The sequence below is a fragment of the Fulmarus glacialis genome, unplaced genomic scaffold (assembly GCF_000690835.1).
Source record: "Fulmarus glacialis isolate BGI_N327 unplaced genomic scaffold, ASM69083v1 scaffold6001, whole genome shotgun sequence".
NCBI classification, from domain to species: domain Eukaryota; kingdom Metazoa; phylum Chordata; class Aves; order Procellariiformes; family Procellariidae; genus Fulmarus; species Fulmarus glacialis.
The window spans coordinates 34097-59456 of NW_009190773.1; the positions used below are offsets into that span (position 1 = coordinate 34097).

At 37.5% G+C, this 25360-nt stretch overlaps 1 protein-coding gene across 1 annotated transcript in view; it reads right to left on the minus strand.

The window, feature by feature from the left end:
* Positions 1–25360, minus strand: part of LOC104083052 (synapsin-2-like) — a 119617-nt gene that overhangs the window by 2714 nt on the left and 91543 nt on the right. The window contains 3 exon segments of the mRNA XM_009586413.1: positions 5–210; positions 3937–3997; positions 19758–19907. Of these exon segments, the coding sequence (XP_009584708.1) occupies positions 5–210; positions 3937–3997; positions 19758–19907 (417 nt within the window).

Sequence of the window (25360 nt, forward strand, 5' to 3'; positions counted from 1 at the left end):
GTGCGGGCTGCGCCTGCGGCTCTGCTTCCTTTGATAACCTGGTGCTGGAAGGACCTTGAGCCTGGGGACGTGGTTGCTGAGTTGTAGGTCCGGGTGGACGCTGTGGCTGGGAAGTTGAGGGCTTTGCTGACTGCCCAGGGGGGTACATGCGCTGTGGCTGCAATGGCTCCTGGCTTTGTGATTGCATTCCTTGGGGTTGCACTGGGCCCCCTAGGTTCAGTACAAGAAAAACTTCATAATGTTATAGTATCAAAGAATTCTTACTAGATTTCATATCCAACACTTTAAAATAATCCTTGAATGTGATTAATTCTACTTTTGAGGCAAAATTCTACTAATACGGACTGCAGTTTCATGTAGTCAATACTACTAATCACACTTGGTACATTAGTAACTTGCTTGGAGCCCCTATGATTCATCCTTAAAATTGCTAAGAAGTTCGGAAGTTATCCCAGCAGTAGCGGTACTGACTTCAAATCAAATCAATGGAGTTACACCCAGTCTAATTTGGGCCCAGCTCAAGGAGAGGCTGCGAGATAATTGAATATACCAGCAATATCTATTTCAGCAATACAGCTACTATTTTCTGTGTAATTACGCAGTTTTGTTCCTCCAAAGTTTTAAAATTATTTCTGTAATATTCCTCTTAGATTCACTCTTATAGCAGTAAAACAACTTTATACTGAAATTTTCCGGCTACTTTAAAGTCTTTTGATAACTTATTTAACCCATAGTGAAATATGTCAAGAACATTATAAAAAACACGAGAAAGTCATTACTAATTCTTTACCAAGGAGATCTTTCCACTGAGAAGGAGGTATACTGGCAAAATACTGTATCAAGTGTGAAACTACAGTGTGTAGTAGAGACTTAAGTTGTGAAATCCATGGCTGAAAGATGCTACATCATCATACAGGGTTTTTTTTTTCTGCATTCTGACTGAAATAGTGCTGTGTCAGATATCAGTGGGCTTTTATCTCGTATCAGATGTCTGAATGTGGTTTTCTGGGCTGATAGTTGTTATAACTGAATCTTTTTTCTTGCATGTGACAAGGCACACGGGACATCTGAGTTAAAGGGAAGAAAGGACAGGATGAAATTCTGAGCGATTTGTTTGTATAATGTTTCAGTCAGGGTAAGAGCTTTGCTGAACAGTAAGTATTATGGAAGACAACTGATCTAGATATTCTGAACATTTGGGAATTTTTAGTCTTACACAGATATTTAGTGCAAGTAAAAGACTTAATCTATTCCGGTCTCTAAAAGAAAACCTTCATATCTGAAAGTACTGTTGCAATACAGGATTATTTTTTTTAAAATTGCTATTATAGTTAGCTTTCCGCTTACTATATGAGATTCCAGTGTATGTGTCTGAGAACAGCATGTACTAATGCTTCAATAAGTTTTAATACAGTTGTAGCAATGTGTTGTGGTGTAGAAAGATAAATAGCACGTACTGTATGTTAAGGAATGTGCCTTCATTGTTTATTAATTTGAACCACTTTTGTAGGAAATATTTGAAGGTGATAACATGGTCTTGCAACATCTTAATAAGGATCGTTTTCTTATTAGTCTCCTTTCACTCAATATTGAAAAACAGAAAGGTTTCTTTCCCCCACTTGTACGTACAGGCTTGAATGCCAGAAACTTTACACTGAAGACAGATATAACTTTCTTTTATTGCACATTAAGCTGTACAAGATATTTCACATAAAAGATATACTGCTGTCACACTTCCAGCATTTGCTCACTTTCTTGCAGCTGGGTTGTACAAAAGGCAACAATCATGAAAGAAACTTTTACCAAAAATAACTCAACAAAACTGAACATTAAGCCTACACTGTAAAACATCTGTTCCCTGTTACCCACAATATTGCACCTAAGCATGCTTACATGCAGAGAGACATTTTGGCTTGCTTCTTGTCTGTAGTATGTAGTAATAGTGTGTGCCCTTGTAAATCCTTTACAGTCAACAAGCTGAAATCCTATCTGAAACACCCATCTCTTCTTTGCACACACAACTCACAAATGTCGTGTGAAAAGCACTTGTGAATACTTGTACTACTACATGCAAAAAAATACCAACTGCTTTAAATAAAATCAATCACCAGATTCATTTCTTCACCCCAGGGCAGTATGGTTTATTCACTTTTATGGTGTCTGGAGGTAAGGATTTGTGAACCTGATTCTAAGTGGAATTTTCTTAATATAGAACAAAATAGCCAATGCCGTCATTGGAATGATCACTGACCCAGACAAATGCTGATCACTAAAGCAAAATATTCATGTAATTTACTGATAGGTAGTAAACAGTAGCACTTACCACAAACATTTAAATAGCTAATAAGGCATACCTTAATTCTCATCGTACCAGCCAGCTTGTACAAATAAAAGAAACACTAAGAATGATGATTCTCACTGATAATTTTTTCCTGAAAAGAAGTAGAACATAAGGCTGTTTTCCCTTTAAACAAAATTGTTTGCACTAAACTAATGGCCACTACTCATCTTTGTACATATTCAAGATTAAAATTATAGTTTTGTGGCTCACTTGCAACTAAGCTTTATGGTATGCTAGCAGTGTGTAGCTTGTGATTCTAAGCTAGATTTCTCACAACAGATTAACTGCCTGCCTCTGTATTTCTCGTAATATTACATTATAAATTGGTTATGCAAAAATCACAAATAATTTACCTACAGAAAATCTAGCAGTTGTCAGGCATCTCAAGTCTTTTTGCATGTTTGATTTCAAGTAATTATTGTAAACCCTATTTATGTGGATAACGCTGGGACTGAATTTTCTATATAGCTATCTGGATACTTCTAGGTTTAAAATAGTAGACCTGAGTTGGTAAAGAAAACCGCTGACATTTTTGTCTCGCATCCTAATCAAAGGACAAGATCCCTAGCTGGTTAAAGGTACCTTGGTCTACCACCTCCTAACATCTCAGTATTTGAAAAAAATGAGCTCTTACAGGAAGTTTAACAGTCCTTGAGGTACTTCTGACCAAATAACCTGGGATTTAACTCTTCGGTAAGTATAAGATTTTTGAAAGTATTTGCATTCGTTTTCATTAAAAATCTCCATAGATTACTAATTCAGAATGACAACAGAAGGTACTACCTAATTGAAATAGGATACATTAAATACTCACACTTTCACTGAGATATTGCACATAGGTGGCCCATTTACATAGCTTTGTAGCTAATAATTTAATGCAGAATTACTAAAAATATGAATACCAGTATGTAAAATAGAAGATATTTTAAATATTCCTTGGGAAGAACTGTATCTTATGGAGTCACTGAAATATTAGACTTCCACTTGCGTTTAAGTAAAACTCAAATGTTAACAAACTTTATAAAATTATAAATAAAAAGCTTCACTAGCAAATTCTAATCTAGACTTTTAAAAATATATCTGGATCACCTACCTATTAGTCATGCACACGCACAAAAAAATAAAGGCTATGAGTACAGTGTGCACACACTCACAGAGTAAGCAAAAGTATTTAGATTTGAACCTTGGTGGTATTTTACTTAACGATATATAATACTCAAAAAATACTGTCTAACCATCCATAATGTACAGTTGCACTGGGCTCTAAAGAGGCACATTCTTTGTACACTGTTGACAACAGCCCTGAAATCACAAATTTTACAGAGAAAGGTAGGTAAGCATTACACGCACAGACATGAACAAGTAAACAACCAGACGGTATAGTTGACACTGCATAGAAAAAACACAGTCCAGGTCAGCACTGAAACAATGCAAAAATTGAACAAAACTGGTATGTTTGCTTTTAAGATTGTGTGTTTGTTTCTTTTCTTTTTTTCATTTTTGCTTTAACCCTTTAGTCTCAATTATCTAAGTAGCCTGGACTTGTTTTGGTCCTACTGCAACGCCATTACAGTCGAGAATGTACTGTAAACAACCTTGAGGTGGTGGTCGCTGAGGTGGGATTTTGTTTGGCTCTGGCTCCTTTAGTGATCCACTCTGGAAAATACATTTGAAAACAAAAGAGAAAAAATATTAGAGTAGCTTAGTTCCAATTTTCCACTAATTTGTCTTTATTTTCATTAGAAATCGCTTTATTGGTTGGGGCTGAACATACACTTCTAATTTATTCCAGATACCATTTTCTAATTTAGTTGCTGTCTGACATGATAGATGAATCCTGGACTAATCCGAAGCTGAGTTCTTAAAAAAAATTGTTTCCCCTTTGCAGCATGTGATCTTGATATAAGGAGTGCCTTCTCAAATCCTACCTCTATTTGTGTATGGTCTTTCTCCTTCAGTTCCTAGCACCTTCAACGACTTTTCTGTATCTCATCGCTTCTGCTCTCTTTTTTTAGGATAGACTGAATAGAAAATGGACTTCAACAGATACCTTTGTGTCATTTAAGAAATAATTTATTTTTAATTACATTCACGTGTATCTGGAAGCATTAGCACAGCAGGATTTTTTGCTAGTGGTAGTTTCACTTTGATTCGCTGACTGTAAATGGGGAGATGGACTACTCTAGGTTAGCTGTTTTGCTAAGCAAAATGAAAGAAGGAAGCAAAAACCACAGACAAATAATAAAAATAATTGAAATTACTTCATGCTACTCCATCTGACATGTTATTAGAAACACATGTAATACTTAACTTTTCAAAACAGGAGATTTATTTGGCAGTATCCTTTTCAAATGTATACTCGTCGAGAGGAGAAGATGGGCCTGAACCAAAACCTTGGAGCAGAACACCCTCTGGGAACATTAGTATTTGAATCCAAACTTTGTCTTAGTCCCATCTCTAATATTTTGAAAAGTGAAGTAAGTTAAATCACTGGACATAATAGCTTGGGGTTTTTTTTAAGGATCCAGAATTAAATTGCCATCTGTCAAGAGGGAAAAACCCCAGAACGTATTAAATAGTAAATGTAAAATTAATTAAACATGTTTCTTGCAAAGCTTACTGTTTTTTTCTGATAGATTTGTATTTGATCTTAGAACTATAGAAATAAATCTTACTCATAGTGATGTGAATTCCTGCACAGAAATCTAGAAGTCACACTTTTTAAATGTTTCAGGACACCACCACTCTATTGTATGCAGCTGTTGCAAATAGCTCTGTCTGCTTTAGCTACATAAATAAAAGGACGTAGGACAGGTCCAAAACTCTAATTATTCAGAGTTACCAACCTTCAGAAGACCGAATGAGGAGTAAAAATGATATGTACAAAATGAAGGAGGCAAAATCTGATCCTTATATTAACTGACCAGTTACACAGTTCTCAGTAGCATCATTGTAAGGATGAGGATATGTAGAAAAGAAAAGAATTTTGTAAGGAAAGACACAGCCACCAGAAAATTTTAAAGTGCTTTAGTGTGGGTTAAAGTCTTCTCTGTTTTGTTTCTCTCCTTCCTCTAATTTTCTGAACCACATGTAAAAGTTGACATTCTATCCTAAACACGTTTCTGTAACGTTAAGTATTTGTGGTATCCCCGCTGCATAATGCGTTGGAGCTCACTGAAACAATATGCATTTACATCAGTAACTCCTTGGATACCAGGGAAATTAGCCCAGAGTGGAAACCTTGAAAAGTTGCCCTAGAGGAGCTCACTCCTTTCATATTCCAGCACCATTGTTCTGATGCACCTGGCACCTTCCCCTGTGCGCCTCCAGGGCTTTTGGGTGCTCTGTATCAGAGCGCGCCCGGGTTTCCTTCGCTGGTGTAGTGTGACACGTGGAGTGTGCCTTTAAAGGGAAAGTATAAGTACTTGGGCTCAAGGACCTCCAAGCGTTTCTGGAGGACCAAACAGATCACGTGACTTTTGTTACAAAGCATGCATAGTATCTTATAAGGAATATTACTACAATTACCATGCGATAGACTTCCTAGCCTTACAAAGGGCCATAAACCAATCTATCTGGTTCTCTGCAGTGGCAGAGGATGACAGGAGGATATGACTGTTGCTATTTTTCTACTAAAACAAAAGTAAAAGATCATGTAGGTAAAACTCATCTTTTATTTAGGAACTGAAAGCACAGGCTGGCAATTTAAATTCGCATCTACTTTAATGTTAAAACAACATCTGCAGGGCCTCTGTCTCCTCCACGCCTTGAGGCTGAAGCAAATCTGCCATTTGTTCTTGCACTGAAATGGTCTTGGGTTTTATCGCAGACACCACCTAACTGACTTGACATGACAACATCAGTACTTACGCAATCTGCATATCTCTCCATCTTACAAAGAAATCATTTTATCCTAAATTAAGCTTTCAGTAAACCTTACAGAAGCTTGCTAATCCTTACCCCAACTGTTCTGAAAGTTTAGAGCCTTTGTGCATTTTCTGTTGAAGATGTATTTCCCCCTCTCTAGTCACTGACTGCAGCTGTCCTGATTTTACCACCCACACATCCTTTTTTTCACCAGATATCACCTGGTGCTTCCAGGAACCTCACCCACACTCCAGGCCAATCACATGGGTATATTACTTTTGCTAATTAGCCAACCCACCCAGGCTGACCCAAAAAGACTAATTAGCATTACATTCCTAATTGAGAAATCTTACTCATGGTTTTTGAATGGTCTGTAGTAACCCAGTCCTTTTCAAGAGTCTTTCTTTCAGACAGTCAGAAACCTTGATACTTGATATTAAAGACAGGCTTTGAACCAGTCTTGTTTGCCGTCCTGAGCCAAGGCCTTTAATAAAATCCAGGCTTCTTCTAAAACACCAGTTGTTGGCAAATCAACTACAGACTGTTACTTCTCACCTCTCCAAGGTGGTGTGCCAATGTAATTGCAAGAGCTGCTAACTCCTTATAGGCAACACAATCCCTCTGAACAGAGATGCTGGACTAGACCTGTCCTGCAGATGTATTCACCCCTCATTTTTTTTTCTTTTTTTCTTTGTTGCCCAGCCTAGAAGCTCACCCTCCTACCACTTTCTTTTAGTACAAACATGTTTTCCTGCACTGCAGTTCTGATCTGCAAACTTGCCTATTGCTTAGTTCAAACATTGCAGGAATCAAGGATTAGCTGCAGAATATATTATGGAAAATGACCCTGAACAGATTCTTACTTGGATGCTCAGGGCTAAAGAGCAAAATTAGTAGTACAGAAGCTTAGAAACGACCGTGTTTAGTATGGTTTAGGATTACCTAAGTGAGGTGTGGTAACTGCTGTCGTAAGGAGCCCTTTTGGTTTTCATTTTATGGAACACAACTTTCATATTGCATCCAAATTCCCCAAAGAGAAGGGATTGCTGATGTTGGTAGTAACATTATATAGAACTGCTTATAGAATCTCTCCTGTTCAAAGGGGATTTACTGTTTATGTAACTATTCTAAAAAAATACAACTTTACTTGTGGAAACCTCTAAGCCACATGAATGCTGCAAGTATACCATAGTGATTTCTCAACTCTGGGTACAACAATTGATGCTTTGGTTGCATAATGGTCTTTAAGAATATTGGCTAAGTTAATTATAGTCAGAGCAGAAAACCCACTACTTGTCTAGAAGATAGATGTCTCTAGATGTCTCTGTAGCACTTCCTTCCTTTCCACACTTACCTGAAACAGTCTCCTTAGAATTTTAGGAGTAGAACTGGAGGAAAGAACTGTTTGTTCTTTAAAGCATGTTGTATGAGAATTTGATCAGTGGTATTACTTCTTTTTCTACCTCGTATATTTATATAAATGCAGAATGGATTCATATATACTTGAATTTTGAATAGTCTGAAGAATGTTGAAATGGGTGGGAGCAAAAGCAGCAACTTGGCAGGGAAATAGCCCTTGGGCAAAAGAGATGCTAAACTGAGTCCCAGCAAAAATTGATTTTGATTTGGCTGAGTTTGAAGATTTTGTGAACTATAGTTGGAGCACGTATAGTTGTTTTTGGGTTTCGTTTGGTTTTCTTTGTAATATAACGATAGAAGCTTTTCATAGGTATTTCAATATTTGAAGGGAAAGCCACGTTTTTCAGGTCAAGAAGCAGAGGGATCAATTGCGAATTGCCAAAATATGAGCTGAGTTAGATCTCATAAAGGAAACAAGAATAAATTGTAAAACAATTAAGTAACAGGAGAACTAAGAAAAAATGTGATTGCTAAGCAGAGAGGTAATTTCGATAATTTAAGTAGGGTGTCAACAGTAAATGAATGTTTGAAGTGTCCTAGATTATGATAAATACAGGAGCAAGGGCAAGATGGCAGGTGGCATAAAAGCTAAAAATGAGATGGAGGTAAAAATCAAAGATCTTCCTGGTCAGACCAGATATTCATCTTGGAAATCAAAACCAGCTGACTCATGAAAACAGAATTCTGTACCAGATATCTCTAACAATTGGAAATCTCCAAGTTACACTGGAGAAGGGTAAGCACTAATACTACAGGAATTAAAGTGGCTACTGAGGAGATAGGCAGTTATTGAAGAAAAACTAACGGGAAGGATATAACTGGGATGTGGAACTCAAGTAAATTTTCATTAATTAAGTTGGCACAAGAAAGTAGGTGTGTGCTACTAAAACCTGTAGATGATACAAAGCTGGAAGACTACAGGACCAAAATATCCTAAAGAAAGGATAAAAAACACAAGAAAAAAAAAAAACAACAAAAAACCCGCATAAACAAAAAACCCCAACAACTTAAATGCAATGCCTAAAGTAATTTATTTATGGACTAATTACACGCATCTGTCAGAAATGCAGAGCTCACTAACTGAAATCTAATGGGAAAGATCTGTGCAGTGAAAAAGGTACTCCAGTATTTTCCCTGGGATACTGAAACAAGTGACCTCCCATTGTCCATTCCAGCCCTATTTTCTATTACTCTGCTGAACAAAAATAATCCCACCCATCCCCCAAAGAGATGAGGTTTCTAGAGAAAAAGTAGGATGTCGATTTATCAGGGAAAAAATTTCTTAAGCAGTAGCATCGCTGGTTGAAGTTAGATGCTCCCTTTCCAGAGCCAATCAGTAATTTTAATGGACAAGGATGCAGTCTTATTTTATTGCAGCTCTTGCTTAAAGAAGCCAGATTTCAACTTCTCTTTTTGAAAAGGGAACATTAAAAGCCTGCAGTTGCACAGCAGCTTTCAGGCAGTTCTTTCCAGTGAAGAAATTGCTCCCCATAGACAAGGAAGGAATGTGGACTATGTGATGGGAGAGAGCTCCCCCTGTGTGCTAAAGCAGCTGAGACAAAAATGTGCATGCACGCATGTTCGTACCAGAGAAAGAGAGCGGTAAGAAATGACAGGCAAGCGAAAATGGTGCAAGATATCTCAAAGACTGTCCGGTTACCGGAAAGTTAAACTTCCTTACACCTTTCTCAGTGTACATAGATACCTCTATACACACAGAGGATAAGGTACCCCTTGGGGCTTGGTAGTGTCAAAATCCTATGCTGTTGTTTGAAGTTGTTAGGAAGGTTTTGACCCTTGAACCCAGGGACTTTGACCCTGGCTGGTGCTACCCTCTATCTGCTCCTCCAGTCTTAAAAAAAAAAAAAAGCAGATTTTTTTTTTTTTAAATATGGGATGGCAAGTGATCCTTGCATGAACCAGAAGAGACTAAGATCTGCAGAACTTCATCTTGAGCCACAAAGATCCATCATTACCGGATCCATTCAGAATTGAAGTTTATGCTTTGAAACAAGAAAGTCTGAGAAAAAGATGGTGGAGCTAACTCAAGTCCAGTCTTATAACCCACATTTTGTCTTAATATTATTGTATGAGTGTTACAGAGTGGAGTGGAAGGAGGCATGGAAAAGAGGTAGTGCACTGAGCTGAACACGTGAGCTCTCCCCCAAACAATGGCAAAGTTCAGAACTCCAGTATACGAACAGAGCATAAGACCTCCCCATCAATGGTTGCATGTGCTTCTCTTCTTGCTTCTCCTGGTGCAGCACAAGTACACAGCCACTCAGAGGAGGCATTGGTGGTTGCTCTGAATTCTGACAAGCTTCCTGAGTCTCTCCTAGGAGTTGAGATATACTGGAGAATGATATATAAGCAGCTGAGGACAAGCTTGGTCTACTGGCAGCTAGAGATGGAGCACTGATCCACCACTAAATTAATGTCTGAAGTGATGGTGGCGGAGTGAGGTTGCTTCTTTTTTGTTATGGACAAATCAAGAATATTTGAAAATGAGCTGCTCTGTTTTGAATTTTTCTGTAATTTCTCTTGGTGCTTGTTTAAAGATTTTAACACATATTTAGCACATGGTCCTTATTCAGAATAAACTGTGGCAAGGACTGCTGGGGAGAGGGACAGAATCCTTGCAAGTTAAACATGGAGTAAAGCCAAATAGCTTAACAGGTTATGATTTAAAGGTCAGAGAAATCAAATAAAAAAGTCAAGTGGAGACAGAGAATGATAACAAAAAAAGTAGATGGGAAACACCCACCACAGTGGGGAAAGGAAAAGGGACCAAGAAAAAGCCTCAAAAAAAAAAAGATACTTCTATTAGGTTCAGCTTAAATAAACAAAATCAGAGAGTAAAAATAGATGAAAAATAAGATAAAATAAAAAATCAAAAGGATGTTGTATGATAGTAATTACAGCACTAAGACAAAACAGAGAGATCTAACTTAGGCTCTCCTTTTCTGTTTGTGCATATGGCAGCTATTGCCTGTTCTGTAACGATGGGATTACTGTTTTCCTTGTTTTAATTTTGAAAAGGCTGGCTCTATAATGGCTTGAGGACATTTTTTGAAGTCTCCCAAAAAATGCCTGTGGGACAAGAAAGCTATTTCTCACAGAAGTCTACGAAGTACTTATGAAGGCTACTCTACAGTGGTGGGGTCATGATTACCTAAAAACTAAATGTTTTCTTTGTTCTTGAGGATAGTTACCATGGAGTTTCAGAATTCTCAAAGACAGTGTCTGCTTCTGCCAATACAATTGGCAGATTGTGAGATGATCAGAAGATCACCTGGCAGAAGGTAATAAAAAAGTTAACAAAAGCATGATTTTGTTGTATGAATGAAGACAAAAAGAGAACAGTATTGTTATTATGTTTAAAATAAATGGGGAAAAGTATCTATTAACTAGTAATAACTTGTTTTTCAGTTTTAGCTAGCATTTTTTTGCATTCTGTATTATAAAATTGTTAGCACTAAGGCTATAGCACTATATCCTACAGACAACTGAAGTCATCCTAATCATCCCGGTCCTGAAGCTTGACTCTGTCAGGTTGCCTGTGGGCTTTTTCCTTTGGGCTTCTCTTCTAACGAGTACTTTTGTGAGCAACTCTTTCTCTTACCAAGCTTTGCTCGGCTTGTCTGCAGGGATCATGTGTTTTTCCAGGTACACTGCTGGTGAAGAGCATTCAATATAGAGTATTCAGAAATTAAAAAAATATCAGGCCACAGCCTGAAAGCTTTTATTTCACTTGGACACATTTCTGTTGATGTCAGTAGAAATTTTGACCAAATAATCCTAAACCTGTAATATATGCCCTTTAGTATATTCTCTCTTACAGTCTAAATGTCATCAGGTCCCTTTAAAAAGGGCATTGTAAAGGCACACTTGTTTAGTTCTTGGAACATTATTTCAAAACAAGCTAAGAAAGATAAGCACTTATTAGTGTTTTGATTTAATCATTCTCATTTAATGGATACATTCACAATCAAAAGCATTTATGTAGACATTTTTCACTAGCAAATATCCAGCAAGCTATTTACCTGTTACCTCTGTTCACGAGCGAGACTAAATAAGCAACAGAATTGAGCAATACATACGTACCTCCCTTAGTAATTACTCCATCTACTGGTACAGGATCTTAATAAGTGTTTTAAAATAGGTTATCTTAGCTTTCATGATCAATTTGTTAGTAAAATCTCTGCTCAACATTTGTATGTTGTGTCCCACTATTTTTTAATTACTGTCAATATTAAAAATCTTAGGATTTATTTTCCTGCATGAACTTTATTTTTAATATATTACAATACCTGAATGTCAAGTTCAAATGCTCAAAGTAAATCAAGCTTTGTGTAATGAAATAGTGACTGTTTTAAATATATGGGCATCCTTCATCCAGCAGTTAAAGTCTGAGTCTCCGCCTCTGTTGTGATCTCTGTCACTTATATGAAGAACACAGTACCTGCCCTGAATAGGTGTCTTATACAAAGACGGACAAAGCATCCTTGGTGTAGTGAAGTACATGCTATCATTTTATACTTGTGGTAAATAAACTTGACTGTTGTCAATTTAGCTGGAATGAAGTGTGCCTCAAATGTGGCCTTTTACCAGGCTGTGGTGAGCTCAGGGTCCATGCATGTTTATTTTCTTCTCCTTTTCTTAATTCCATACATTTATATTAGGATCTAAAAGGGTAACAGCTGTTTTTCTTATATTTTCACAAAGATAAAATAACTAAAAGGTTAAAAATACTTTGATTAAAATAAGCATCTCCTCTTCCAGATATACACAGCTACACATTGTGGGTATATATGTACACTTATATATATGTACACATTAAGGCAGCACATTAAAATATATTCCATATTAAAATAATGAAAATAAATGAAATAAATACATTACAATAGCATTATGAGAAATTTTCGAATAGGGAGCATTTAGTATTTGTAAAATGTCTACCCAATTTCTTGTTTAATGTGATACAGCTTCTGTAATACGATGTAATACACTCCAATACTGAATAAAACAGAACTCCCCAAATCAGTTATCCCACACGAGAAGAAGCCACACGATGTCGCTGCGGTTCAGAGAACCAGAACCCACTGCAGTGGAAGCGGTCAATACCTTCCGTATTTCAAAAATGACTTGTAAAAATGGTTTTAACGTGACAGTTTTAAGAATGGCTTTTGACTTATATACCCTTCGAAAGGTACTGTGTTTAGTGTTCTGTGATGTATATATGCCCCAGCAATATTCTTCATTGTTCCTTATGAGTTTTGATGACAATGCTTTAGATTCTCTGCCAGTATTTTTAGGAAGGCATCTTGCTGCTGCCTGCCTAATTTTCCTTTAATTCACAACAATAACTCAATAAGCATTTTAATACGAAAAGTAATTTGCTTACTAGGGACTACAATTTAAAAGAGCTTCTAGGCAGACAGACAGTGCAAGTGGTAAAGAATAACTACTTAGATTTTGTTTGTAGTCTTGATGGCTGTCAAAGTGCAAAGTACTTTCTGAGGTAAACACTGAACAGATGAAACCTTATTGATTGCTAATGTAGACTACAGAAGGTGCTCAATTAATAGCTACACAGATGTACTACTTCTTTATTGACATGCTATATTGCTCTGTTTATATACAGTAACCTCACGTAAGAGTTCGGAAAGGTAAACAATTAAAGAGCCATATAGTAAAATACTGTCCAGACTTTTTCCAGGGGCTCTGTGCTCCCTTGCCCTGAGCAGAAAGTCAGGCTAATCTCTTGAGTATATTTAGGATTTGGGCTTCTATCAGATGTTACTCCACAAATCTGGGTGCATTGGCTTTATGGTCATATGATGCCATTAGCTGCCATTTATCCCCTATTTAAAAAATGTCTTCCTAAGAGACAGAAATACAGCACATATGGTTTTAGGGGTCATTAGATCATTTAGCAAACTTCTTAAGGCAAGCTGTTCTTAAATTACTCCTGCTGTCTGTTAGAATAGAACTCATTACACCAGGGAGTGATTTGCTTTGCACCAGTTCAAAAAACTGAAACTCTGTTTTTACCCTCATTCACGCAGAATGATTTAGTGTAGTCTTTTAATTCGTTTATTTGTTAGGCAGTCTTTCCTTCCAGACGCAAGGAAGAAAAACGTGTTCCTGCAAGTAAGTGCCAAGGGACTGTGACAGAAAGAAGATTCTTGGCGGTGATGTGAATTCGTGGTATGAAAATGGCCTGGCTACTGCAAGTAGCTTTAGCGTTAGGGGTCTGAAGGACGATACAAAGCTGTAGCAAACCTACAAGTCATGGTTATACTTCAGGTGAACTTCTACAAGACTTTGCAAAGCAGAAAGTCACTTAGAGATAAGGCCCACACCTCAAATTTAGTGCAGAGAAATTTACTTCTCCTAATAAGCAGGCTAATACTGAATTCTAGATTTCCATATAACTCCATGATGGGATCCCTCCCAATTAAGTGCATTCCCCTTCAGTTACGATCAAATCAAGTAACTGTATTGTCTGACCATCATAAAAGCTTCAGTGATTTGAAACAAATTGCTGCTCATCATAAGTAGTTTGCTTAAAAAAAAAAAGCAAATACAACAGATGTAATGTAATAGAACTGTGACTACTCTTATGGAAGCCCAAGAATAGGTAATATAATTATGGTTTGTTTTTCTCTCTGGAGGTAATACTTTTTGTTATTTACAGTATGTTCACATTTGGTTCAATTTTCTCTCTAAACATAGAAAACGAAAACTGGAGAAAACTGCTTGGCTCTAGGCAGATCATATAAGGGGTCAGGGAATGAAGTATGAGTAAGATAAAGAGAAAAACAGGAAAAATAGAAATAAATTAGACCAGATCTCTAAATAGCTGAAGATAGCTGAGGAAGGGCTCCTTGACCCCAGTCTCTACTGATGTTAATGTAATTGTACTGAACTTCCCTGTGGGTGAAGAGTGAAGAAGGTATTAAAACATTTTAGAAAAGAGTGTTAAGAAATAAAACACTGGTTCTGCTATTCTAGCCTCAAAATAATTAAAGTACTGTCCTCTTTACTTCTGCATCATTTATTGCTTTATTATTGGTGTGCTCCTCCTTCCTTTTAAATCAGACAGAACCAGGATATAGCCGGGAATGCTGTGCTCTTTGTGATGTAACGTCGTTATGGATATTGTGTCTCTGGTGCACAAATTTCTTCCTGCCATTAAGGATAATAAATTCCTTGTTCTTTTGTGGGTAATGCAACATGATGGTCTCAACAGAGGTGGACTGAAATAACATTTTCCTAGTACGATTTTCCTTAGCTTCAACTGCTAACAGGACCGTAATCATTTGCATTTTACGGTAATACTCATGCACAATGTAATCTTCTACACAGAAATTAGTTCATCACAATTCATATCATGACTTGATATGCAGCTTTGAATAGATGTTTTACTATTACTGTTTTATATACAAATGCTGATACAGAAACAAGCATGAAATAGCCTGTACTGAGCAACCACCTGCTGAGTTTTGCAAATCCAGACAGCAGAAGTTTCAGCAGTGATCTTTCCTATCAACAGATGGAGACAGAGATAAGTGATTCCACTGGCTAGAACACTTCACTGGGTAGATTAACCTACTGGTTTGTTTTTTAGGAAAGATTTGAAAAAGGCTTCTCAAAAGATCTGTCAAATGTACTGAAAGAGATTACAAAAGGTGGAAATTCAGATTTCCATCATTTTATTGCCTGAAAGTAGAGCAGGTTTGTCTCACGGAAAACTTCTATTAAAATCACATTCCTAGATAAAGTTCTATTACATATTTGTGAGTAAAACAAGCTGTCATGTTTTTAAATTAAATAGAAACAACTTAATTTTTGGAAAGAATTTTTTGACCATATGTAGTTATATCGGATAGAACTTCTCTGAGTCCAGGGACTCTTGCTTTTCTTTATTAAGTAGCTGGTAAGAGCAAAACTGGCAAGCTTTGAATCCTGAAATCAAGAATACTTTCTACCCCAATACGGTTCAATCATGCTGTCACAGGTATGCAGTAAACTGTAGCCTGGGACCACAAGAGAAAAGCATGAGAGAGTTTGTTGGCTGCAGCCAGAGTTGGGTGGCGTGAGGTGCAACACACAGAGCTGCAAACTGTAGCTTTTCTCCTTCACAGGTTCTCTGCCATTCTGTGTACCAGCAGAACTTGTTATAGAGCCCCTGCAAGTGTTTATAGATAAATAAATAAATACGCAATATACAAAATACGTATTTAAAAATTCTCAATGTATCTGGTATCTCAGATTATAGATTTAATGTGTTTAAGAATCACAGGTTCTGCACATCTGAGGTTTCAACATAAGCAAGACAGTTGTTTGAGGTCCCTGCCTGTGGAATTTGCTCCTTCTGGCACTCCGACAGAAAGCACTTTGTTGGCCTTCAGCACATATTGCAAGGCCAATCATTTCCATCAAGATTTGGCTGCATAGCTCTAAACAAAGACTTATTTTCCTAATCATTGATTTGTTTTCTGATGGATAGTTAATTGGAATAATACTGACCATTGCGGGCATTTATAACTTGAAGCATTCTTTTATGTGTGATGCACCCAATGCCACAGTAGTGGGTAGATGATAAATAATTTTGAAAAACCCATGCAGATAATAAGGGAATTCAAAACATGGCACATCTAGAGCTGTACTGTTGACTGTAAACTGTTCATTTAAAAGCGGAAGTAGCAAAACACACAAATTACTCTTTGATATTGAAATTACGTGGTTTCTAAGACCACACATACATTTGCACATAGTTGATTTGGGATGAATTACTGGCTTTGCATTTTATGTGACTTGCAGAAATATGCAGTATTCCCCTGCCCCACAAATGAATGGACTGTATTTCTGAAGATTAGGAAATAATTTCTCAGATTAGAAAAGACAACTGTTCAAAGATGAAAGGGACAGCTTGTTTTAACAGACTGATTTTATTCTTAGCAAAACAACCTAGCTAAAAATGAACTACACATGAGGAGATATCTGTTTTAAATACTATAGATCTGTTTCATGATTTTCCCTTAAAGCTGGGAAGATTAATGGGTATTTGCAAATAATATCTCCTGTAGAAATTCAGATCCCCTTTGTCTGTCCTAAACTGGTGAATAATATGACAAGGCAAATTTTAAGGAAGCAGTCTGATTAATTGAGAGGAAAACTAATAAATACTGCAAATATTCTGAAGGGATATCTCTCATTTTGGTCAGCTGCATTCCATAATTTAAGGATAGGATAAGGAAAAGAAGATTAATGTTGAATAACATCCTGTTGCCATTAGCAAAGGCTGAATTCTTCAGTAACCTAAACTAAGTAGAAATGTAATAGAAGTTCAGCAGCTAGCCAGCAAATATTATCTTTGGATTCATCCAAAGCTTTTTTGTTTAAGATGAAAAAAACCTTTTCATGGGCATGATGAGTGACAGCAATGACTGAGGAATTTAGGAACTTTCTTAAAATGTTCCTTGTGTCCTATTTTCATTCTGGACTTACATAGGCAGTTTTCTTTCGAAATGAGTAAAAACTTTATTTACCTACAACAGATAACCAGTTTCTCTGAATGACACCGGTAACCATAAACATTTCTCCTCCCTTGTCTTCTTTAAAATCTGAGGAAGCACGCCTAACCTAGACGTTACATTTTTTCCCCAAAATGTGAAATAAAATGCTCTAAATGACTGTGAATCTACTAATGTTACAATAATGTCTATTACTGTTTTAAATTTTGATTTATGTTGACTTGTATGCTCTGGGAAACTCTAAATTTGACTCTGCTTCATTTTAATATATGCTAACTAGTCCTAAAAGAAACTGTATTTTGGCATAAGGTGATTTATTGTTTTCCCCTCCTTGTCTTTCTTTTTCAGTGCCATTTACAATGGATTTGAGTTATGTTGGATGGAAACTTCTCCATTGTATGTGGTTCCGTGGTTGAAACAATTTTGTGCTTAGTTTCAAGTGGCTGTAATATAAATAGAAGCCACACCACTTTTTTATGTGGGATGATGTATTTTTATAACTTAAAGGATGATGATATATTTGAAGAACAAATTAGTCATTCTGCCTCAAGAACTAGTCTGTCTGAGGTATGCCACAAAATTGTTTTCAAATTGTTTACCTGGTATGGAGCCTACTGGAAGTAAAAATAGATTCTTGATTTAGGCTTGGTAATTCCTGTATTACAGTTTGGCTTATTCCGTTGCTTAACTGATTACCATGGAGCTATGCTGGTACAGAGCAGCAATACAGTCCTTAATAGTTTATGTCAGAATGTATTGTCATGGTTTATTCCTTCAGTATATTAAAAGAAGTACATGAAAATTGTAGCTGATAATGCTGCTCTTGATCAGACCCGCTGCCTGGCTATGAAGACGTAAGAGATGCTATTTAGCGTTTATATAGCACTTTTCAAAGAATCATAGAATTGTAGAATGGTTTGGGTTAGAACAGACCTTTTAAAGATCATCTAGTCCGACTCGTCTTGCCATGGGCAGGGACATCTTTCACTAGATCAGGTTGCTCAAAGCCCCAACCAACCTGATCTTGAACACTTCCAGGGATGGGGCATCCGCAACTTCTCTGGATAACCTGTTCTAGTGTCTTACCACCCTCATCGTAAGGAATTTCTTCCTTATGTCCAATCTAAATCTACCCTCTTTCAGTTAAAACCATTACCCCATCCTGTCACTACAGGCCTTGGTAAAAAGTCTTTCTTGATCTTTCTTATAAGCCCCTTTTAAGTATTGAAAGCCACAATAATGTCTCCCTGGAGCCTTCTCTTCTCCAGGCTGAACAACCCCAACTCTCTCAGCCTCTCTTCATAGGAGAGGTGTTCCATCCCTCTGATCATTTTTGTGGCCCTCCTCTGGACCTGCTCTAACAGGTCCATGTCTTTCTTGTATTGGGGACCCCAGAAGTGGACGCAGTACTCTAGGTAAGGTCTCACCAGAGCGGAGTAGAGGGGAAGAATCGCCTCTCTCGACCTGCTGGTCATGCTTCTTTTTATGCAGCCCAGAATACGATTGGCTTTCTGGGCTGCAAGTGCACATTGCATGCTCATATCCCATTTTTCATCCACCAGTACCTCCAAGTCATCTCTGCAGGGCTGCTCTCAATCAATTCATCACCCAGTCTGTACTGATATCGGGGGACTGCCATGACCCAGGTGCAGGACCTGACATCCAGGTCCCTCTGGATGGCATCGCTTCCCTCTAGCGTATTGACTGCATCACTCAGCTTGGAGTCATCTGCAAACTTGCTGAGGGTGCACTCCCACCACCCATGCCAGTGACGAAGATATTAAACAGTATTGGTCTCACACAGACCCTTGAGGGACACCACTTGTTACTGGTTTCCATTTGGACACTGAGATGTTGACTGTAACTTTGGACATGGCCATCGGGCCAATTCCTTATTCATCTGACAGTCCACCCATCAAATCCATCTCTCTCCAGTTCAAAGGCAAAACTTTAATGTTCTTAGAGCCTTTTACAAAAATACCACACTCTCAGAAGTTATTGAAAGGATCAATAAAATAAACTTCATATTTTGTAAGCATGGAAATGGAAACACAAAGATGATTTCCAAAGTCTGAAAGGTAGCAAGGCCAGGGGCAGAATTCTGCATCCCCATACTTTAACTATCAGGCCCTGTAAGATAAAATAAGTGAAACACATCCATTTGCAACCTTTGACACAAGTTTTCTAGTATGCTAAACATATTTCAGGAGTTTCCTAGATTTTAAAGGTATTTTCGTGAATTGCAGCACATAAAAAAAGATTATCATGTAATTAATTTCTCATAAGAATAACAAGAACTATTGTCGTAGTATTCTTTCTGACATCCTCAGGGCAAAGATTGTCTGTGACAGTGCTTCTTATTATTTCCATGATATTTTATACAGATGTAACTGAAAGATGTAACTATTTGATTATATCTGGAGATAATCTCATTTAAATATGAAAAACTTATAAAACATGTTGATAAGTTCTTGAATTCTTGTAGTTCAGGGTATGTCTGCATAGTTTTCCAGCCAAATTCTTTGAGGAAAATTTTGAGCTAAAATTATAGAATAAGATTCTCTATTTTACAAACAAAAGCTTCCTACCTGAGGCTGCTGAGTGGCAGTGGGTCTCTGAGGAGATGGTATAGGAGTTTTGGACAACATTTGGTTCATTTTGCTTACGACTAGATCAGTTATATGTTGCCTGTCTTCAGTCTGATGCTCACCAATCAGAGGCATTGCACAGTCCATGACCTGTAAAATAACACAATACATCAGCTATTGATACGGCACCAAAGTCAACTTATTCCGCATATGTGTAGAATGTCAGGTCATCTGTTTACTGAATTGTTTTTAACAGAAGTCAAACAAGATCTGTAGAAATGGTGTATGTTATATCAGAAAAAAGCCCGAGTGCAGGATATGGGTCAGCAGAGGGAGAGAACAGCAACTTTACAATGCCGCCCCTTTCCAATCTTCAAGCAATACACAGGTTCAGTAGGAGACTTGGGCACACGCTCTCTGGGGAACATGAATCCTGTGGGAAGCACATAGCAGATATGGAAAATGAGGTTTCTTAGGCTATTCAGTGGTCTGCCGGAAATCTGAAGTAATTGTGCTTCTGTCTAAGCTACATTTCTGAAGATTTTCTCATGTGTTTTTGTGGCTCATACCATCAGCTGAATTAGAACATGGAAATGGATGTTGGATTTCAGCTAGGGAAGGCTGGATTGATTCATGAAAAATTTAAAATAAGATCTTGTTATTATTGACATGCTTTTTTGAAAAGCAGTGTGGCTGCAGTGCAGCTGATGCAAAAAAGAAGTAAGAATTTCCACAAAGAAAGCAGGATATCAGAGAGGCAAATAAAAACGTGCACATTTCCATTCTAAATGTGGCAGGTTAACAGTGTTCAGCAATTATTTAATTCAGCTACTCAGATGCATAAAACTAATACTGAATTCAGTTCACTTCAGTGGTTATCAGCATTTGTTATTTCTACACAATATTTGTTATTTCTACAGTGTATCTACTTTTGGCACCTGTGTTTGTTTAGGGGGAAATAAAAGCATAACGCAATAACCCCAACTATTATTCACAATGGCACTGGACATTCTTATTTCAACAATAAAGGGATTTAGTTCACTTTTGAGAAACTGCAATCCTTTTTCAATATGCATCAAGGCTATTCAGGAAAAGGTGAAGGCATGTCACCTGCAGCCCTGCATTCTGGTGTTTCTCATAGGTATGGATCACAAGTGACTGAGGCCTACAATACCAACAATAGTATTAATAATTAATAAGAGGCTGAGAGGGATAAAGCAGTTAGACTACATTAGCAGTAAAACACCGTATGGATGGCATTATATCTGACCCAGTCAGAGTCTTTGTACAAACTGAGTTGTGTCCCTCTAACTTTCAGTCTGTGAAAAGCTGTCCAGCTGCCAAATCTCACACAAGATTTCTCACTGGTGTAGGCAAGTCATGCACTAGACACGACAATAAGCTATGCTGGTGAGAGAGAAGTGGTGGTGGTGAAGAAGGGAGGAGTCATTAGTAAGGGATCCTCAGGGGTTTTGCACAACTGCAGAAGGATCAGTGAGTTTTATGGGGGTGTTTTAGTACTTGCAGAAGTGCATCTTCCTGCATCTCTTCTTCTCTGTTGCAGGTAAATGAAACAAGACCGAAAAGGTTCAACAGAGTCAAAAGAGTGCTGGAGGACTCTTGCTGCCACAGGCAATTGTAAGCGCTAATGGTCAGAGAAAAACCTTACCCTTCCCTCACTCCTATCCAATCTCTAGCGAAAGGACTAGAAGGAGCTCTGCTGTTGGGAGGCAGGGCTATTTTGGCTGCAGAGGTTGGTTCCATCTCTTCAGGTGGGCATTCAGCTGCGGTTTGTTGCCTTGAGCTATTTTTGTTAGCTACCCAGCTTGTGTACTTGAAGGGAAGATACTGAAATTTTGCGATAAGACCTGATTCTGCAAATATTTACAAGGTGGAAGAATTTTGTTATCTGTAGGGGCGACACAGGGATCATGAGCATAAAGCTAGTGCATTGCATTGTATGGATACCTGATGCAGCGGAAGGCATATAGTGGGGAAAACAAAACTCTTCTCAATCTATCAGCCTACACCGAACACTTTATCTCCTTTATAGACAAAGAGCACAGTTTTACCTTCCTTCTTTTAGATATTCAAGTGCTTCTAGGGATTAGACACACAAATTGGATATTTAAAGAGACATTTGGATTTAAAAGAACATGTATGTTCATTCTAACACTGGAATGTAATCTTTCATCTTGCACAGTAGTTGGGAATGAGCTGCATTGTAAATAATATTACCTAAGCTTGAGGGTTTTCAAAATATGGTAAGTGCTATAGAAATTCTTACTGAGGCTGACAAAGACTACTTTGTTCGAATAATGAGATTAGTTTGAAGCCCAAAAGCATTTACATTATTCTTCTGTTTGTTCATTTACAAGAGACACTGCCATTGTGTATTGGCAACCAAAATGTTGGCAGCACTTGTTCTGGGATTTTCAGCTCTAGGATGTCTCCTCTAAGCTTCCTCGCAGCTAAACCAATTTAAAATAACCCTAAATTAAACAATGAAATAATAATTGAAGCCCAGAGCAAATGTTTCCTAAGAAATGAATGAATGTTTTTCTACTCTTGGGCCACATCAACAGTATTGCAGAAATGCTTAATAATTACACAGAAAGTTTCTATAAAATTTACCATATTTTTTTATATACATATTTGTAAGTGGAACATAAAAAATGTTTTTAATTAATTGAAAGAAACGTATTGAACCAATATGAGTTGTTATTTCTAAATGGGTAAAATGTAATCTTGCTGGTTGTGTGGCTCTTGAAACACAAAATTTTTGTGGATTTACTTCAGTATTAATGTCTGCTGAGTTATTGCTATTTCTTAAAATTATTGTAATGCTTAAAGATCTACTTCATTTTATCATGAGCTTTTTCTTGCAAGAATAATATGCATAATGCCTGGAGGGAGAAGGCAACCATATGTGCCAGATACTGTGGCCAGGACTTTGAAGTGTTAATAATGACTGAATGTTAGAATGTCTTGATGTCAGTGTGAAGGACATTGGATGTTTGGCTGTCTGCTGCAAAACGTCTGATTTTCAGAGAGGGAGTTATGTCTGCAGTCTAAAAATCTGCCCCCCCTTGAAGGCAGGCCTTAATAACAGTTATTTTTTAAAATATTGCCCCTCTCACTATCAGATGTGTATTAACCCTCCTCTTACCCAACAACAGAAGCAAGAGTTCTGTTTCACAAGTGTGCAAAGACTTCGTTTACAATTCACTTACATTAAAAAAAATACTTGGAATGACTGTGAAACAAATTGCCTAAAATATGGTCCTGCCAAAGGATTAGACAGGATTAAGATCTGGAGGACTGGGTTCTGACTGAATTTCTATTTTTAAATATTCTGTAACTGCAAGTTTACATATAAACTTTCTTTAGGAGATATTGCCATGTTGTTTACCAGAACTTGTGGGAAAAGTGTAGTTCTATGGCTAAGGATAAAAAAAGAAGCCTTGAGGTGTTGCTCAAAACTTCGTGTCCAGTTCAGTAGAGATCTTACATTCCTTGAAGACAGTATTTTCAAGCATAGCTGCCCTATTCACGTATTGAGGCAGATTCAAACACCTATGACATTAAAAACCATCGCCATTTGCCCTTGACAATCTTTTGTCACTTGGACAGGTTTTGATGTTGGTAAAAACCCTTTTGTTTGTTGCCATACTTGAACAAATATTGTTGGCCAAAGATGTGCTGAACCTAACCCTGAAGAAGTACTGAGTCAGATGCCAAATCTTCAATGATGATAAGCTATAATGTGCTCTGGTGCTTTCCTGAAGTACAAAGATAGTAGCCAAAGTGGTAAAACGAGAAAGCAAGGCATCAGATTACCAAGAAAACTACTGATCCCAAAGTTAAATGTCACTAAATAGCTGAGTGAGTAAAAGATTACCAAGGCTTAAAAGCAGTTCAATTGCAGGACACTGTCCATTTAATAACTGATTGGACTTGAGAGGCAATGTGGGTGGGTAGAAGTCGTAGGTGGCGGAGGCTGAAGGGGCTCTTACCGCTTGCGTTGCTGAGAGGGAATGGCTGGAGTGTCCAGCGCACGGCATCTACACCCAGCCTGGCGGGTGGCTGCTGAGACGAGGCTTAGCTTCCCTCTCCTCTGTTATCGCTGCTGTGACCCGCAAGGATAGACGCTAACCTTACTGAGAGAGCCCTTCTGCTATTCCTTGGCAAAGAAGCTAAGATCAAGGTGAATACTTTACAGGGTGGGTTTTGTTGTCTTTTTTTGTTTGTTTCTTTAAGAAAATGCAGTCTGTTTTCCTTCCTAGTAAAATAATTAATCACAGTTATCAGGAATCAGTAATGTTTTATATAAATGTATCTTAAGAATTAAAAATATTTTGGGTAACACTAACAGTTTTTAAAACCTGTGAATGACTAACAGAAATGTAATGCTAGCATTTCCCCCACTTTAGAGGACTTGACAAAGTTTAAACATACACAAAGCATCCTGTTTATAAATAGTCTATTTACAGCCTGTACTAGTTTTAAAATATCATTTAAACACAGCCAGTATTTTTTTTTTTCAGTACCTAGTTCAGCTATTTAAAATACTGGAGTTTCCCACTAAGAGGATTTCATAGAAAAAAAGACATCTGTAATTTATAAAGTCAAATATGTTACTTTTGCAGATGCCAGTAAAAACATGAATTACGGTCACTTAATTCGTATTGCTTCTATCTTATATGCATTTCAGTAACCAGTTCTATGGGATGAATTTCTCTTATCACCCAGAAACCATATTCTGAAATGCACTTAACACACCTTTGTATTAAACTATAAGAGACTGAGAGTATATATTAACAGCAGTAACAGAAACTACAGCAGCATGTTTAAGTCAACACAATACTGTGACAAAACAAAACGCTGACCTTTCAGTGATACAACCTTTTAGTGAGTATTTTAGGCTGTGCCCTCCGCTGCTAGTGTGGATAAGGCAAGTATTTGAAATTTGGGCTGCAAGACTGAGACTGGCAAGAAAGAGAAGAGAAGTGCTGTTTGATGAACGTGAAAGGAGATGGGACGGGATTAATAAAGAAGCCAGTGCAACCATAAGGTATCAGTAATTGCAAAGGGATCGTCATGTTTGAAGGAGAAACTACTCTGACTGCCATTGTCCAGACATAGTTCTCCATTACATAGTATGTTTACCACCGAAGGATTAAGAAAGATCTCTTGCTTAGAGCTTTATGAACACCCAGCCCAAATGGTGCTGGGAAAGACAGAGTTGTGGAGGTTAAAGGAAGGGCAAAGGTAAAGAACTCTGTTGATACAGTGGAAGAAAAAGGCGTTTGTCAGGATGCTGAAATACAAGAGGAATATGAAGGAACAGATAGAGAGCCTGCAAGTCAGAAGTGCCCCAGGAGTCTGACAGAATAATGATATATGGGTTTCATATGGAAAAACACCTATGAATTACAGAAGATATGATAATTGGTAAGTGAAGAGGGAGGAGGAATTAATTTCATTGCGAATCAGGGTACTCTTGAAGGTCCATGCTTGAGAGTGTGAGGACTGAGAAAAAACATTTACCTTGGCCTGTGAATAAGAGAAGCTGGGTTGTGTTGCTATGTTATGAATGTGTT